General features: G+C 41.7%; 1 protein-coding gene across 1 annotated transcript in view; it reads right to left on the minus strand.

The window, feature by feature from the left end:
• Window positions 1–13,973, minus strand: part of CACNA2D1 (calcium voltage-gated channel auxiliary subunit alpha2delta 1) — a 555,905-nt gene that overhangs the window by 74,520 nt on the left and 467,412 nt on the right. The window contains exons 16-18 of the mRNA XM_084811840.1: window positions 12,085–12,153; window positions 10,061–10,135; window positions 9,257–9,331 (exon numbers count right to left, since the gene is read on the minus strand). Coding sequence (XP_084667966.1) covers window positions 9,257–9,331; window positions 10,061–10,135; window positions 12,085–12,153 — 219 coding nt within the window. The remainder of the gene's footprint in view (window positions 1–9,256; window positions 9,332–10,060; window positions 10,136–12,084; window positions 12,154–13,973) is intronic.

Below are 13,973 nucleotides of genomic sequence, written 5' to 3' on the forward strand. Positions count from 1 at the left end.
GCGCAGGACAGGAAGGCCTAGCGTGCTATAGTCCATGGGGTCACGAAGAGTCGGACATGACTTAATGACTGAACAACAACAACAACAAAGGGGGCAGTAAACCACTTTGAATCCAAGTAATCCAGAACTACTGCACTGTTTTACTAACTATGTATGTACTGAGGGGTGTGTGTGTGTGTGTGTGTGTGTGTGTAATCAGTGGGGTCATGAAAAAAAAACTATCAAAGTTTCAGTCAGGCACAAAGGGAATTGTTGATTTGGGAATGATAGCCATACATGGGCCTATAAATCACAGGATCAGTATGTTGTACCAGTTTTGAGTGAGAGATTTTCAAAAAAGAAAATAATTCAGAAGTCACTCAGAAGAAAACAGTCTTGAAGAGCCGCACCTTTTCAAATATAAATATGTAGCTACTTTGTTTTTCTGGACAATCAAATTTCTGGCAGAGAAGATAAGGATGTTGTGAGTTAGTATGTTAGATTACGCTGGACTTACTGACTAAAATTAAAATGGTAGGTCAAAGTATGATGGTTAGCTTTCTCTGCCATGTACCTTAGCTTAAGAAGGTAGTTCTTACATCTGTTGAACAACATGCACTCCAGTAAGGACATGCACTCAGAATAGGCTGACCATATTTCCTTGAGACAAAAACGGGCTATTGGGATGACAAAAACAGGACGGGGTTTTTATTACAGCAGAGAGTTCCGCTGTAATAAAAAAAATAGCTAACAGCCTGTTGAACCAAAATATGAATCTGAAAAGTCCGAATCAAACTGAATGTAGGGCAGAAAGAATCTCTATGGGCGGAATGATGGTAGAAATAACAGTAAGACTCACCCTCCTGGCTCCCACATGCTGAATGGGGCTTAGCGACCACCTCTCGAATTCCCCGCCACTGTAAACAAGCAAGGGGGCGGCGTCTGATCATCGCTAGCTCAAGAAGCCTGGACCAGACTGGATAAAGTAAATGGAACTTCCTCTTTCGTCACACTAGTAGTTTTACTGCACACATTGATTAGCACAGAGCCTTACGATAAACGCGTTCAGTTTTTTAAAAAAATTAAAAACAGGACAAAATTGAGATTTATATTAAAACGACGGGACGGTCGGGAAATATGAAAAAAAATGGTACTGTCCCATTTAAAACGGTACGTACGGTCAGCCTAACTCAGAACCATATTTAATACTCAGTTTAAATTATCTGTGAGAAACATAAAGAAGATAATATCACTTAGGTACCCTGAACAAAAGGGATGTTTTGTTTTTTAAAGAACTTTCTGAAAAAGCCACCACTTGGTTTCAGAATGCCCTTTATTTTAGAAAATTCAACTACAATGAATGCTCAGAAATCACTGAAGGAAAATGTAATCCAGTGGACTGTGTTGGCGTAGGATCTTCCACTCTTGTAAAAGACATCGTAACACCTCAGACTACAAAATGGAGTTGTTCCCCTGCCATAATACCTCAGACTACAAAATGGAGTTGTTCCCCTGCCATAATACCTCAGACTACAAAATGGAGTTGTTCCCCTGCCATAATACCTCAGACTACAAAATGGAGTTGTTCCCCTGCCATAATACCTCAGACTACAAAATGGAGTTGTTTCCCCTGTCTTTTTAATCAGTAATTGTATTCCAGGCTTGTGATTTGTTAAATGTCCACTTGCCCAAGGCAGAGACTATAGCAGTAAGCTGTACCTTACTCATGTGAAGCTGGTTCTTTCTGTGGAGATACCCTCAAGTAGGCTCAAGAGCACTGTGCTGTGTTAGCACAGCTCTCTTCTATTATTAAAGGTCTCAACACAGGACAGGGCTGAACTGGCTGTATGTGTAATTCGGGTTCATTCCTCCTCTTCTACTCTCACTTGTCCTTTGAGTTAATAGGGCAGGGAAGTAGGGTTGCTGTGTAACATTCCATAGTAATTGCATAGCAGACAGCTGCAGCATAGGCAAGAGAAGGGCAGCATGATTGACTTCTTAAATAACAATTATTTACAAGGCTAGTCTTCTTCTAATAATAATCTCTATGTACTGGCAAACGTAGCCAATATACTGCAAAATACTGCACTTCATAATTGACCGCATGATGCTAGGTGGCTGACTGTTGAAGCCAAAGTCCTCTGGATTACATGGAACCATCACTTTTTATTTTTGTGTTACACAACTGTGCTGCCACATTGTTCTCCCAGTGCTATGGACATGCAGAGGGACGGACATATTTGCTCCGCTTGATAAACGCAGGATGCCATTTTAGTTACTTTGGCTGATGCATCTAAATAGTATCTTAGAAGTTCCCAACTGTGGGTCCCCAGTTATTAAACTACAACTTCCATTCCAGCCAGCATGGCCAATGGTCAGGGGTGATGGGAATTGTAGTCCAGCAACTACTGGGGACCCAAGGTTGGGAACCACTGGTTAAGGGATTTGGTTGCAGGTACTACAGAAGTAATGAAATCTACACCCAACCCTAAATTAAAGATTGAATCCAATATTAGACCTAGTTAGAGTAGACCCATTGAAGTGAATGGGACCTATGTTAGACTAACATTGGATATATCCTTAAGCTTAAATTTAGGTGTGCATCAAGCTGTAAATTGTACATTTTTTTCACTTAAGAAATGACGACCAATAAAGATGTTTGGGATTCAGATGCCTGCCCTTATTTTTTGTTTACAGGAAAGAAGGAACCAGATTCAGTCATAATCACTAGCACCAAGAAAGTGCCAGACTGATTTACACCTGCTTCAGATGTAATCTTACAGCCTGCCAGGTCCAATGAACTTCCAGCTATGGGATATAAAAGGTATTGGGTGGTGATGGTGGGACTTGAATGATAAATATGACTGCTAGCAACAAAAACATTTTGGTGATAGTATACGCTCAGAATACTCTTGCCATGAGATCCAGCAATAAACTTCAATGCAGGTGCAACTGGAAACAATAATCGGCCTGTATCACTAATTCAATAATTGCCATTCATTAATGACTTGTCACTTGTGCCATTTTTTTTTCTTAAAAAAAAAAATCACCACAAACATTCATCAAACAGGAACTGGCTACGGAATTACGATCGCAAGTTTAATTATCTTATCCATTCAGCTCAAGCAATCACCAGCATTTGCATTCCCTCTAATACTGAACATGGGTGCTTTGGTGTCATACCTATCAGATTGGAAGCAAAAGGGGACCACCCAAAACTAAGTGATCATTTCTGCATACTGAGAAACTCCCAGATTATGCCAAAGTATATCCGTTTGCAGAGCCAGCCCAACTCTTAGAGTCTAGTATACATAAAATCTGACTGCAATCACCAATTTCTGCCTTCATATATTCCCCCAACTCCCTCATGGTGCTGCCTGAGTTTCTAGTACCTGGAGGAGGTATTTGGGTCAAATGGATGTGCTAAGAGGAAGATTTGGGGAAAGAGGGAAGGAAAAAGTCCATTTTTCCCCTCAGGAAACTTCTTTGCTCCCCTCCTCTTATTTTACCTTAAAGTGCTCAGGTTTAGGTCTGGCTGCCAGAACTGTCACTTGAGGCAGAGGTGAGCTCAGTGGCAGGGAGCACTTTTTATCAGCTTAGGCTGGTATACCAACTACGCCCTTATCTGGACAGAGATAGCCTAGCTACAGTTATCCATGCTCTGATAACTTCTCGTCTGGATTACTGCAATGCGTTATACGTGGGGCTGCCTTTGAAAATGGTCCGGAAACTTCAGCTGGTCCAAAATAGGGCAGCAAGATTGTTAACAGGGACTGGCCTGCGAGCTCATATTACGCCAGTACTTTTCCAGCTGCACTGGCTGCCAGTCCATTTCCAGGCCCGATTCAAAGTGCTGGTGTTAACATTCAAAGCCCTTAACGGCTTGGGGCCAGGTTACCTGAAGGATCGCCTCCTCCCATATGTGCCTGCCCAGACCTTAAGATCATCCTCAGCGGCCCTTCTCCGTGAGCTCCTGCCAAAGGAAGTGAGGTGGGTGGCTACTAGGAGGAGGGCTTTTTCTGTTGTGGCACCCCGGCTCTGGAATGAGCTCCCTAGTGAGGTTTGCCTGGCGCCTACACTGTATTCCTTCCAGTGCCAGGTGAAGATCTTTTTATTTTCCCAGGCATTTTAGCATTTTAGCTTTCTAGTCTTTTAGCTTTGGTGTTTTAAATCTGTATTTTAAATCTCTGCATTGCTTCTAGGTTTTATTCTGGTTGCACTGTTATATTGTGGTCATAATGCTTTTATATTTTATATTGTTTTACTGTGTGCTTTTTGTGAACTTTTTTAATTTTTGTGAACTGCCCAGAGAGCTTCAGCCATTGGACGGTATAGAAATAAATACATACATATATACATACATTTCAGTGTTATATAGCACAGTGGGGGAGTTTCAGGAAGGTAAGAAAGAAAAATACAATGCCTTTTTCTTTCCCCCCACAACCTGAAAACTTTCCCCCCCTACCCATGAAAGCCTTGAACAGCATTACAAAGCAGCTTTTCTAGGCTGGCTGAACTTCTCAACAACAGGGTTAGTGAAACATTTTATTGTGGGTCCTCACTTGTTTCCTCTAATAGCAAACTTGGGAGCCTTGTGTCAACCAGTAGCACAGTGAAAGGGGCCACTCACAGACAAGGTTCTGCATACTTGGGGACTTTCCACATACATAGAAAAATATTAGATTGTAATTTTAAGAAGGGAGGAAATAATATGCTCCCCACAATCCACCTTTGTATGAATAGCCCTCTTGTAGGAACAGAATGTTAGAAAGCATTTTTTTAAAAAAACAAAAACATGGCCAACAAAAGTAAAATTATGTGGAATTGGTATTGGGAAATGGTTGTAGTGATAGCTGATCTGAAAAACTGCAGCTAACTATTCAGAAATGTTGAAGACTTTGGTTCAGACTGTAACACTCCATTCCCTCAGAAAGACAATTTTTGAGACTGTGGTGAAAATATAGCAGCAATGTTATATAAGACAAGAAGTAGCCCATAAGGAAGAAAGAAAAATCATATGAAGTATAAAACAGGAGAGAGAGCAAAATTATAAAAGGAAAGATGATGAAAACATTGTGCCTCTAAAGAATGAAGGGGGAAATAATAACAAGATGCTGGCATAAAACCAAAGATAAGTTGCACAAGTTCAGAGAACAAGCAATTATATTAAAAGTTAGAAAATATATTGTAGAGACTTGTGTAATATACCACATTATTACACAATAGTGTGTCATATTAAACACATTAATATGAAAGATATTAATGTGAGCGCCAAAATAGAAATTCTGTGAGGGGGGGGGGAGTATTGACAGCAATGTCTAATCTAACAATTTAGAAAATGTACAAAATAAACTAAGTGAAAGAAAAATCACTGTCTCCCCACCTGTAAAGGCATATAAGTAAACCAAGTTTGAAGGGGCATGGGACAGTATTTAAGCTAAGTTCCCAGGCACTAATAATATTCCAATAATCCTTCTGTAAAAATGGAACTGTGGGAATAAAATTCATGCATGTTTCTCAAATAGAATAAAGAGATACTGACCCAGTTCGCACACTTAAACAACTATAGTTAACAAACCAAAGGATTGTTTTAAGTGTGTGGGAGCAAACAAGCAAGCTCGCTCCCGACCGCTCGCCCACTCCTGCTTTGCTAAACAGCCCAGGAAAGCCCCATTCTTGTGTTGTCCACCATGACATGTGAACCCAGAACTATGGATTGTTGAGGGAGAACCCACCCAGAGGTTTAACCCATGGTTTGTTCTTGGGTTTCTCCTTCAATGACCCAGTGTTCCAGGTCTGCATGTCACGGTGAGCAACCCAGGAACCGGAGGGCATTTCTGAGTTGTTCAGCAAAGCTGAAGTGGGTGAGCAAGCGGAGCACGCAAGCTCCTTCACTCCTGATCTCTCGCAAACAACTCATGGTTAACAAACCACGGGTTATTTAGTTGTCCAAACTGGGTAACTGAGAAGCCAAGAAAAATGCAAACAACACAGATGTTTCATGCAGTCTATTGAAAAGAAGCAAGAGGAAGGATTGTATAAATATACTAGAGGCGAGCCAAAAGTTTTCCAGAAAAAAATAGGCATTTGAGGATGAGCGAATGTAGGGGTGGGGGGTGGCAACCCCACTTGCGCATTTCATGGGGGTGGGGAGAAGAGAAAATCTAGCACCTTTAAGGAGCCTCTTGGAACGGTGCAGTCAGGAAAGAGCGTCATTACAGGGGCATTGTTTTGGGCAAGTGACATAGCATTGTTCCAAAGGGGTCATTGTTCAGGAAATGACAGCTCACACCGCTCTGGTGCTGCTTGCAGCAAACACTATTTAGGAAGAAAGAAACAGAAGGCAGGCTCACACAATCATGGAGGGAAAATAAGCCACAGTGAATCCTAGAATCTTAATGATACAGGGCGGGATACAAATGTTTTAAATAAAACAATAAATAAATAAATGAACAAGCCATGGATTTCAGGGTGGTTTGTAAACCACCCTGGCCAACCATCCTCACCAGGTTCAGGTGTCATGGCATCCCATGCCCGGTGAGGGCAATTATGCTAATTAGGTGGCTCACAACAGGCACACTCAGGGAGGAAAAATAAGCCACAGTGGCTTATTTGCCCTCTATGATCATGCAAACCCAGTCAGAGGATGGAAGGGGGGGGAGAGAGAGATAGAGAGAGACTGCCCCTTTTCCCAGCAAGCCTCCCAACTCCTGAAAATGGCTAGATTTTCTCCCAAATAATCAAAATGCCCCCACAAATTCAGTACCACCAAATGGAGCGGCAAAATGGACAGCAGAAATGTCACCGCAGCTCCAAATATGCCATTAAAAGAAGTGGGCAGTCAAACAAAGCATAAACAACGTTGTTTTCATAACTGAAAATAGGTGGAAGCATACAGCAAAGGCAGTAGTAAAGGGGGCTGGGGGTGAAGGGAGAATCCTTTACATTCATTTCAAGCTAAGACATCAGGCATTAATACCAGATCACAGCATTGTGATATAAAGATGTGTGGAGAAAAATAAACTGGAAGGGGGAAAGTGAACATTACTAACATATACTGAAGGGGAAAAATGGAATAGTGTGGTCATGCAGACAGTAAAGAGAACCATATATACACTTTGTACAACAAACTGAGGGTAATTGAGGAAGTTAAGGTTGCTTTTATCTGGGAAGCAGGAGTATAAAACAGGTGGAAAATGCAAAAAGAAACAAAGAAGAAAAGACATTTGAAGTGTGTACAGGTACAGACTTAAAAACAACAACAACAAAGTAGAACAGGAGAAGAAGAAATCATATGTATTATGCAAAAGAGAATAACAAAGAAAACCAAGCTGAACAGGTAGAAATGTAAAAAGCAACAGTGTGATAAGAGTTTACTGAGATGTAGCTGGAATGTACAATATTCCTCTTTATGTTTAAAAAGGCACAGAGTTTTGATTCAGAGTCCTAAACACAAAATCAATTTTGATGCAAGCAATTTGACACACATATGTCAATATTATTGAGTCGGACATTTCAGGTATGAGAAAAGTGGCACTCATGACAAAACATGCTATCATTATGGAATAATGAATTATGGAATAATGAATAGTCACTGTCCCTTTATAGTGCATCCAAGCTTTGGTTCCTGATATTCCTCCACCACCCCAGGCATGCAGGGATTAATAAGCAAGGGGTGGGGGGAGCTTCTATTGGCGTCAATGGAGGCTTTATTTTAAAAACCCCAAGTCGGGCTGGGATAGAGTTTCAGGAACCTAGCAGCTCGGGGGAGAAGATTTAAATTTGTCCTCCCAGCATGTGGTGGTCCCAGTGTAGATTGGGGCCATGCACACTTACTCTAGAGTAAAAACAAAGACCGTTACATGTAGTTTGGCCCTCAGTTACGGCCTGATGTCTATGAAATCAGGATTGTTGGTGTGATCCCAAAGAAGTGAGTGTGACAGAAGCCTCCAAAGGTGTAGATAGTCCTGATCTGATGATGCCAGATTTCCTAAATAATCTCAGTCCTTATCCTAAGCTAGTTTGGGGGGGGGGGTGATTGTTCTCAGAATGAATCCTTACTCCTCAGCTGCTGGAGTTGGGGAAGAGGGAAGGGAAACGGAGTAAAGCGTAGCAGGTATTATTAAAGGAGGCATCTCCCAAAATATTCTGGGACTGGGTGAATGAGGCAGTGTGTTAACTTGTAATCTCTCTCTTTCCAGTATGACTAGGGTTGGGCCTAATGTTCTCCTGCCCCCTTCACTGAAGACTCAGTCCCCCACGAAAGGTCGCATATGTCCCTGGGAGTGATGGCACGTGATGACGTACTTTTTTCTGAGCAGTATTGTACGGAAAACAAGATGGCTGCCACAATGTGCCCAAGTAGAGATAAGTTACTAGGAAAACTGTATTCATGTGTCCCTGAAGAAGGTCTTCACCAAAACACATTTGCCATTTTACACTATTATTACATTTCATATACCTTTTCAGTCCCTGCCTCTTTTTTCTTTTTATCCTGCAGTAATGGGCCTGGTGGGGTAAAACACATCTCTTCTATTACCTTTGACCCACACAATCTTGGGTGGGGGGCAGAGAGAATCATTCTTTGGCAATAAACAAAGGCTATATATGACTGTCTTTCCCTTGATTTTTACCTTAATACTCAGAGGGATTGCAGTGATTTGCCTGCTCCTCTTCTTGTATATAATTCTTTAGCATTATTGCAGTTCCCCGCAACCCCACTTTGTTTTCCTGCCCTTACAGAACTATTCCTACACAGATTTGTCTACTGAGAAACTGTCATGTGTTGCAGAGGACTTGGGGGGGGGGGTGTTCCAGTGTGCAAAATCACATCACAGAAAACACCAGCCAAGTTTGCTGGGTCTCACTGTTGCCTATGCAAACTGAATATATCCTACACTACCTTATGTATGTGAAGTACAGGGGAAGATTGTATTGGTAGATAAACCAGGTAAGCATTTCTGCCATTACTCATCTTCTCATTAAGTTTCCAAGGAACTCATATGTACTAAAGTGTTTCATACAGAATGATTCCAAGTCCACATTTATTTCTCCACATCCAGGGGGAGAAAGTTATGTTTTGGCTAATGGTCCATATAGCTTTGTGGTGGTAAATCAAATAAAAATGTGTGAATGAACTAGGGAAAACGTTTCTATGAACTCAGTCTGAAAACCGTTGCTTTATTCTTTTTACACAAAAGACACTCCTGATCTAGTTCCCTTTTTATTTTGACAAACTGAATTTGAAGTAATTTACAAACCAGAAGATATTACATACCTTTGGTTGAAGATTTGGATGAAGTAACACATAACCATTGGGGTCGATTGCAAAATAATAACCATTTGGACATAGCTGTGGAGGGGAAAAGAAATGTAACTGTACTGTGTTGCCCACTGTAGTGGCATTAAAAAAAAAGTCTGAATAACCCTTTCTCCAGTAATATTATATGGAAAATATGCTAACCCAAACACAAATCGAAGTAACTGTTAAAGAACAATGCCTTCATTGAGCTAATGTGAAGGGCAAAAATGTTTTAAAATCTTCTGTTTTTTCACCATGGATTTCAATATAGAAAATATGGTTAAAGTAATCCCAGAAATTAACCAATTACATCTTGACCCAATATGCATCATATAAACATAAAGTTATATGAAAGTTGAGTATACGTTCACTTGAGTCATAATAAAAAGCTGTTTATATATCTAACGTACAGTGAAATAACGCTTTCAGTGCAGTGTGTTAGGGGGCAGGGGGGAATGGTAGTTTAACATGTACCCTTAGGTCTTCTGCTTTCAAAACTGTGGAACACAGCCATAACCTACAAGTCAGCTAGAGCAGACTAGACAATTCATGGAAAACCCTGGATATTAGCTTTGTTGGAAAGCAGTCATCTCCCTGAAGCACCACTGGTGTGAGGGGAAAAAACGGGGAAATGACAGGGTGAACGAAGGGCAAACAATCTTTTGACTTCCAGCCAGAGGAATACTAGATAGCCTGGAAGAGAGGCTTGAACAGAATTCAAGTTTTAGCAGAAGTTAAAAATAGGCAATATTGCAAAAGTATATGGGAAAAGAGACTTACTGTAAACCGTGGGGTCAGTTTTTTAATTTCTTCTAATGACACATCAACTCCCATTACTCCAAGTATCAACTGGTTCTGACAAAAGATGTTTTAATGTTAGTTTTGAGATGGTTAGAGAGCCATATCAATTGTAACAATGGGTAAACTTCAACTTTCTTTTTCTGAATAAAGTTAAACATTTAGGGACAATTATACATATATCCACATACCTTCTCCAAGGTTTCACGCAAACGAGAGGGATGCTATACCCATGTTAGTAAGGGCACTTTGTTTAGGAGATGTCCAATATTTCATTACAGAGGTCAATGTACATACCTTTTTATATGCACAACGTTTAAAATACTTTTGAAAGGTTGAAGCCTTACACACATACTGACACACTGTTTACCTAAATATTATGTATCTAAACAATGCATGTGCCCACATATTAACATATAAAAGATCAGGAAAGAAATAAGAACTGCCCTCTATCTGTATATTTACTTTTCCCTCTTTTTTTGTTCTTGACGTCAATCCCTCATGTCCTTCGTTAACAAAATATTTAACAACAAGGTAGCAACCATAAAATTATATGAACTCTTTCAAACTTGCGCACTCAGGTATACAAAATATCAGAACATTTGCACATGAACAATAGAACTGACACTGACTACCGATGCCATCACATAAATCCTAACTGCTAGAATAATCTGAAAATAGGACAACCGTGCACCTGTCCCTCAAAACAGGGGACCCCAACGTACCTCCAAATAGTTAAGATACAAAGGCATAACATTGGGACTGCCTTTTACCAAGTTAGACCACAGGTTCTTCTCGCTCCACTGACTGGCAGAAGCTCTCCAGGCTTCAGACAATCCTCCCTGGATATGCCATGGATTGATTCTGGGACATTTTGCATGCAAACCATGTCCTTTACCACCAAACTGCAGCCTTTTCCCAAGATTCCACACAAGCAAGAAAGATACAGTTTGGGACATACATATTCCAAGATGTTCTCATTACTAGAAAGGTCTGGAAGGGGGGCAGTTGTTCCTTGTTAAAAATAGGTCAGTATGCTTCACAATGACTAAGTTATTCCCAGAATATACAGAGAACAGAAATCTGCTATACACATAAGCCCTGTTCAGGCATTCTTTATCCATGCAGAATAAAGTGTGAGGAGAAGGGGCACTCAAGCCTCCCCCCACCATGCATTTTCATTGCCCTGTACTCGTGGAGGGCAACAGTCTGAAGAGGAGACCCTTCTGTATCCATGGAGGCTGTCCACATGAACCAGAACACTGATAATCCAGCATTCTGGCTTGCATGGAGAACCATGGATACAGGAGGCTCTCCTCTTCAGACAGTCACCCTCTATGAGTACCAGGCGACAAATGCGGTGATGGAGGGCATGGGGCTGGAGTGTTCCTTCGCCTCATGCATTTATTCTCTTCATGTACAAAATGCCTGAATACAGCTTTATACATGATGACAGAATGTCATAGTTCCAGGGTTTTCGTAAAACATCTCTGATCTTACTTTTGCAAAGTACAAGTCAGGGATGCTCTGACTTGGATTCCTGCGTTAAGCAGGGGGTTGGACTCGATGGTCTTATAGGCCCCTTCCAACCCTACCATTCTATGATTCTACATGTACAGTTAGCATTACTTCCTACGTAATTCTTCATCCCCAATTATGTTTTCTTTGTGACGCAGTCCGAGAGATACAATGACTAATGCCACTAAGGAATAAGAAGCTTGACCTTCATTTCCTTGTTTTCTTGTGTTTCGTGAAACGTGGCAGTGTTATTTTCTGCTGGACACGACAAAAACACTGCAAGTATGAATTTGCACAGGTGACCTCTAAGTCAAATTTTAGTCACAGGACTTGCAAGCTGTCCCAATTCCATTAAAGTGTTTGTGTTTAAGAAATGTTCATTCCATTGAAGTCAGCAGGGCCAAGCTGGTTTAGATCTAAGTTGTTCAGCTTGTTTGGCTTATCAATATGGCAGCTTTGCTGCTTTCCAGTATTAAGCATCGGCTTACCTGGTTATTATATTGGTCTTTTGTTAAGTTGAAGACAGGCAGGGTTCCAGAAATGACCAAGCCAAGTTCCTAAGAAATGGACATAAAGAGAGCTGTCCATATTTCGTGTCAGAGCAGGGGTGGGGTGGGGGAATCAAGCATCCATCATTAACTGAAATGTAATTAAAGGTCAAAACACATTTCCCAAATAGAAGTTTTGGATAAAAGGTATAATTTTCATGAACAAAAAATTGAGCTATTGCTGAGGCTTTAAAGAAAAATCAGTTCCTTTACTTTTGAGTTCTAAACGTCTGCACAACACACACACACACACACACTTATTAATATGGATTTGATTTGGAAGCCATTAGTATGAACAACTAAAAACAATTGTTGTGATCCTGTGGCTTGAAAGCATGCATGGACATGTGCATGTATACACGCATTCTTATTTTCTACTATTATCTGGGAAGAGCTCGTTCACGCAATGGGAAACCCTTACGTGTTTTTTCACAGGAAAGGATGGAAGCCCTGGCAACATGGATCTTTGACTCTATCCAATGTGAGCAAATACACAAAAACACATGCCAAAAATAAAACCTACATTTCCCAATGAAAGAGGAATTCACACCAGCAGTCTTTACCCACACAGGGCTGGGCTGCAGAACCTCAGACCCGGGGTTCCAATCCAGCCCTTTGGAGTTCTCCAGATGGCCCCTTGGCCCCATTCTCTTTCCCCCTAACCACCAATCATTTGGTGGTTTCCTGGCTTTTGTGTGTTATTCCCATTCTAAAAGGCTGTAATGACTCTCCTAAAGCCAGGTTACTGGCTGTAAGAGCTTTAAGTTAAAATATGTGGCTATTTCTTGTTTTAGGCCCTACCCCTTTTGCCTTGGGCCCTGCCCACCGCTGGAATGAAGGCCCTGACAGCTTCTCTGAAATTAACTTTTGGCCCTCGGACTGAAAGAGCTTCAACATCCCTGACATAGGGCTTATAATTCATCATCCATTACCTCTGGGATCAGGTAAGTCCCTTTTGTGCTTCAGCTCCCTCCCTCCAGGAACAGGAAGTGGCCACTGATGCGATACTAAAGAGGCATCTGAGCCCCAGCTTACATCTTTCTCCTTGACAGTGACTTGTACACATCTGGGCAAGAGTTTGTTCTCATACTAGAACTTCCTAAAAATCCTGCTCCAACAGGCATAAAAGGGAGCAGTCTCAATAACTAATCAAAATGGTACCCAACTGCTTCACACAGGGGCTATAATCCAGGCTTCGGGAATGGAAACGTTTCTGATATAGAAAAGTAATCTAACCACCTATGCCAGTACCACAAGTAGGGATGTACAAAAGTCACTTACCTTTTCACGGATTGATTTGCGGTGGGGGGGGAGGTGCCCCGTCCCTCCCTCCGGATTTCTCGACGGGGGGAAGGTGATCTGGTCCTCCCCCCTGGAATCCTGCCCGGCTGGCTCTGCTCCGTGGCGGCTCCGCGGAGCAGCCGGCCAGGGCTGTCCGCAGCCGGAGTTCCAGCCGCGGACTGGCTGCTGTGGACGCAAATGGCGGCCGCTGTAGCAACCGCCATTTGCGTCCAGCCAGGCTGCCGTGATAGGCTACGTAAGTATTTACGTAGCCTATCACGGCAGGCAAAAAAACCACACCAGCATACACAAATGGCGGTGGCTACGGCGGCCGCCATTTGGGTTCCCTATTTTTCGCCGTTTTAGCCTACGTAAGTACTTACATAAGCTATTATGGCGAAAAAAAAGGAACGCAAATAGCGCCCACTACGCTATTTGCATTCCCCTTTTTTTCACCGTAATAGCCTATGTAAATATTTATGTAGGCTAAAGGTGAAAAATAGGGAACGCAAATGACGGCCACCGTAGCTGCCGCCATTTGTGTACGC

Source organism: Heloderma suspectum, chromosome 7 (assembly GCF_057233095.1).
Source record: "Heloderma suspectum isolate Gila_16-S chromosome 7, 16-S_ref, whole genome shotgun sequence".
In the NCBI taxonomy this organism is placed as follows: domain Eukaryota; kingdom Metazoa; phylum Chordata; class Lepidosauria; order Squamata; family Helodermatidae; genus Heloderma; species Heloderma suspectum.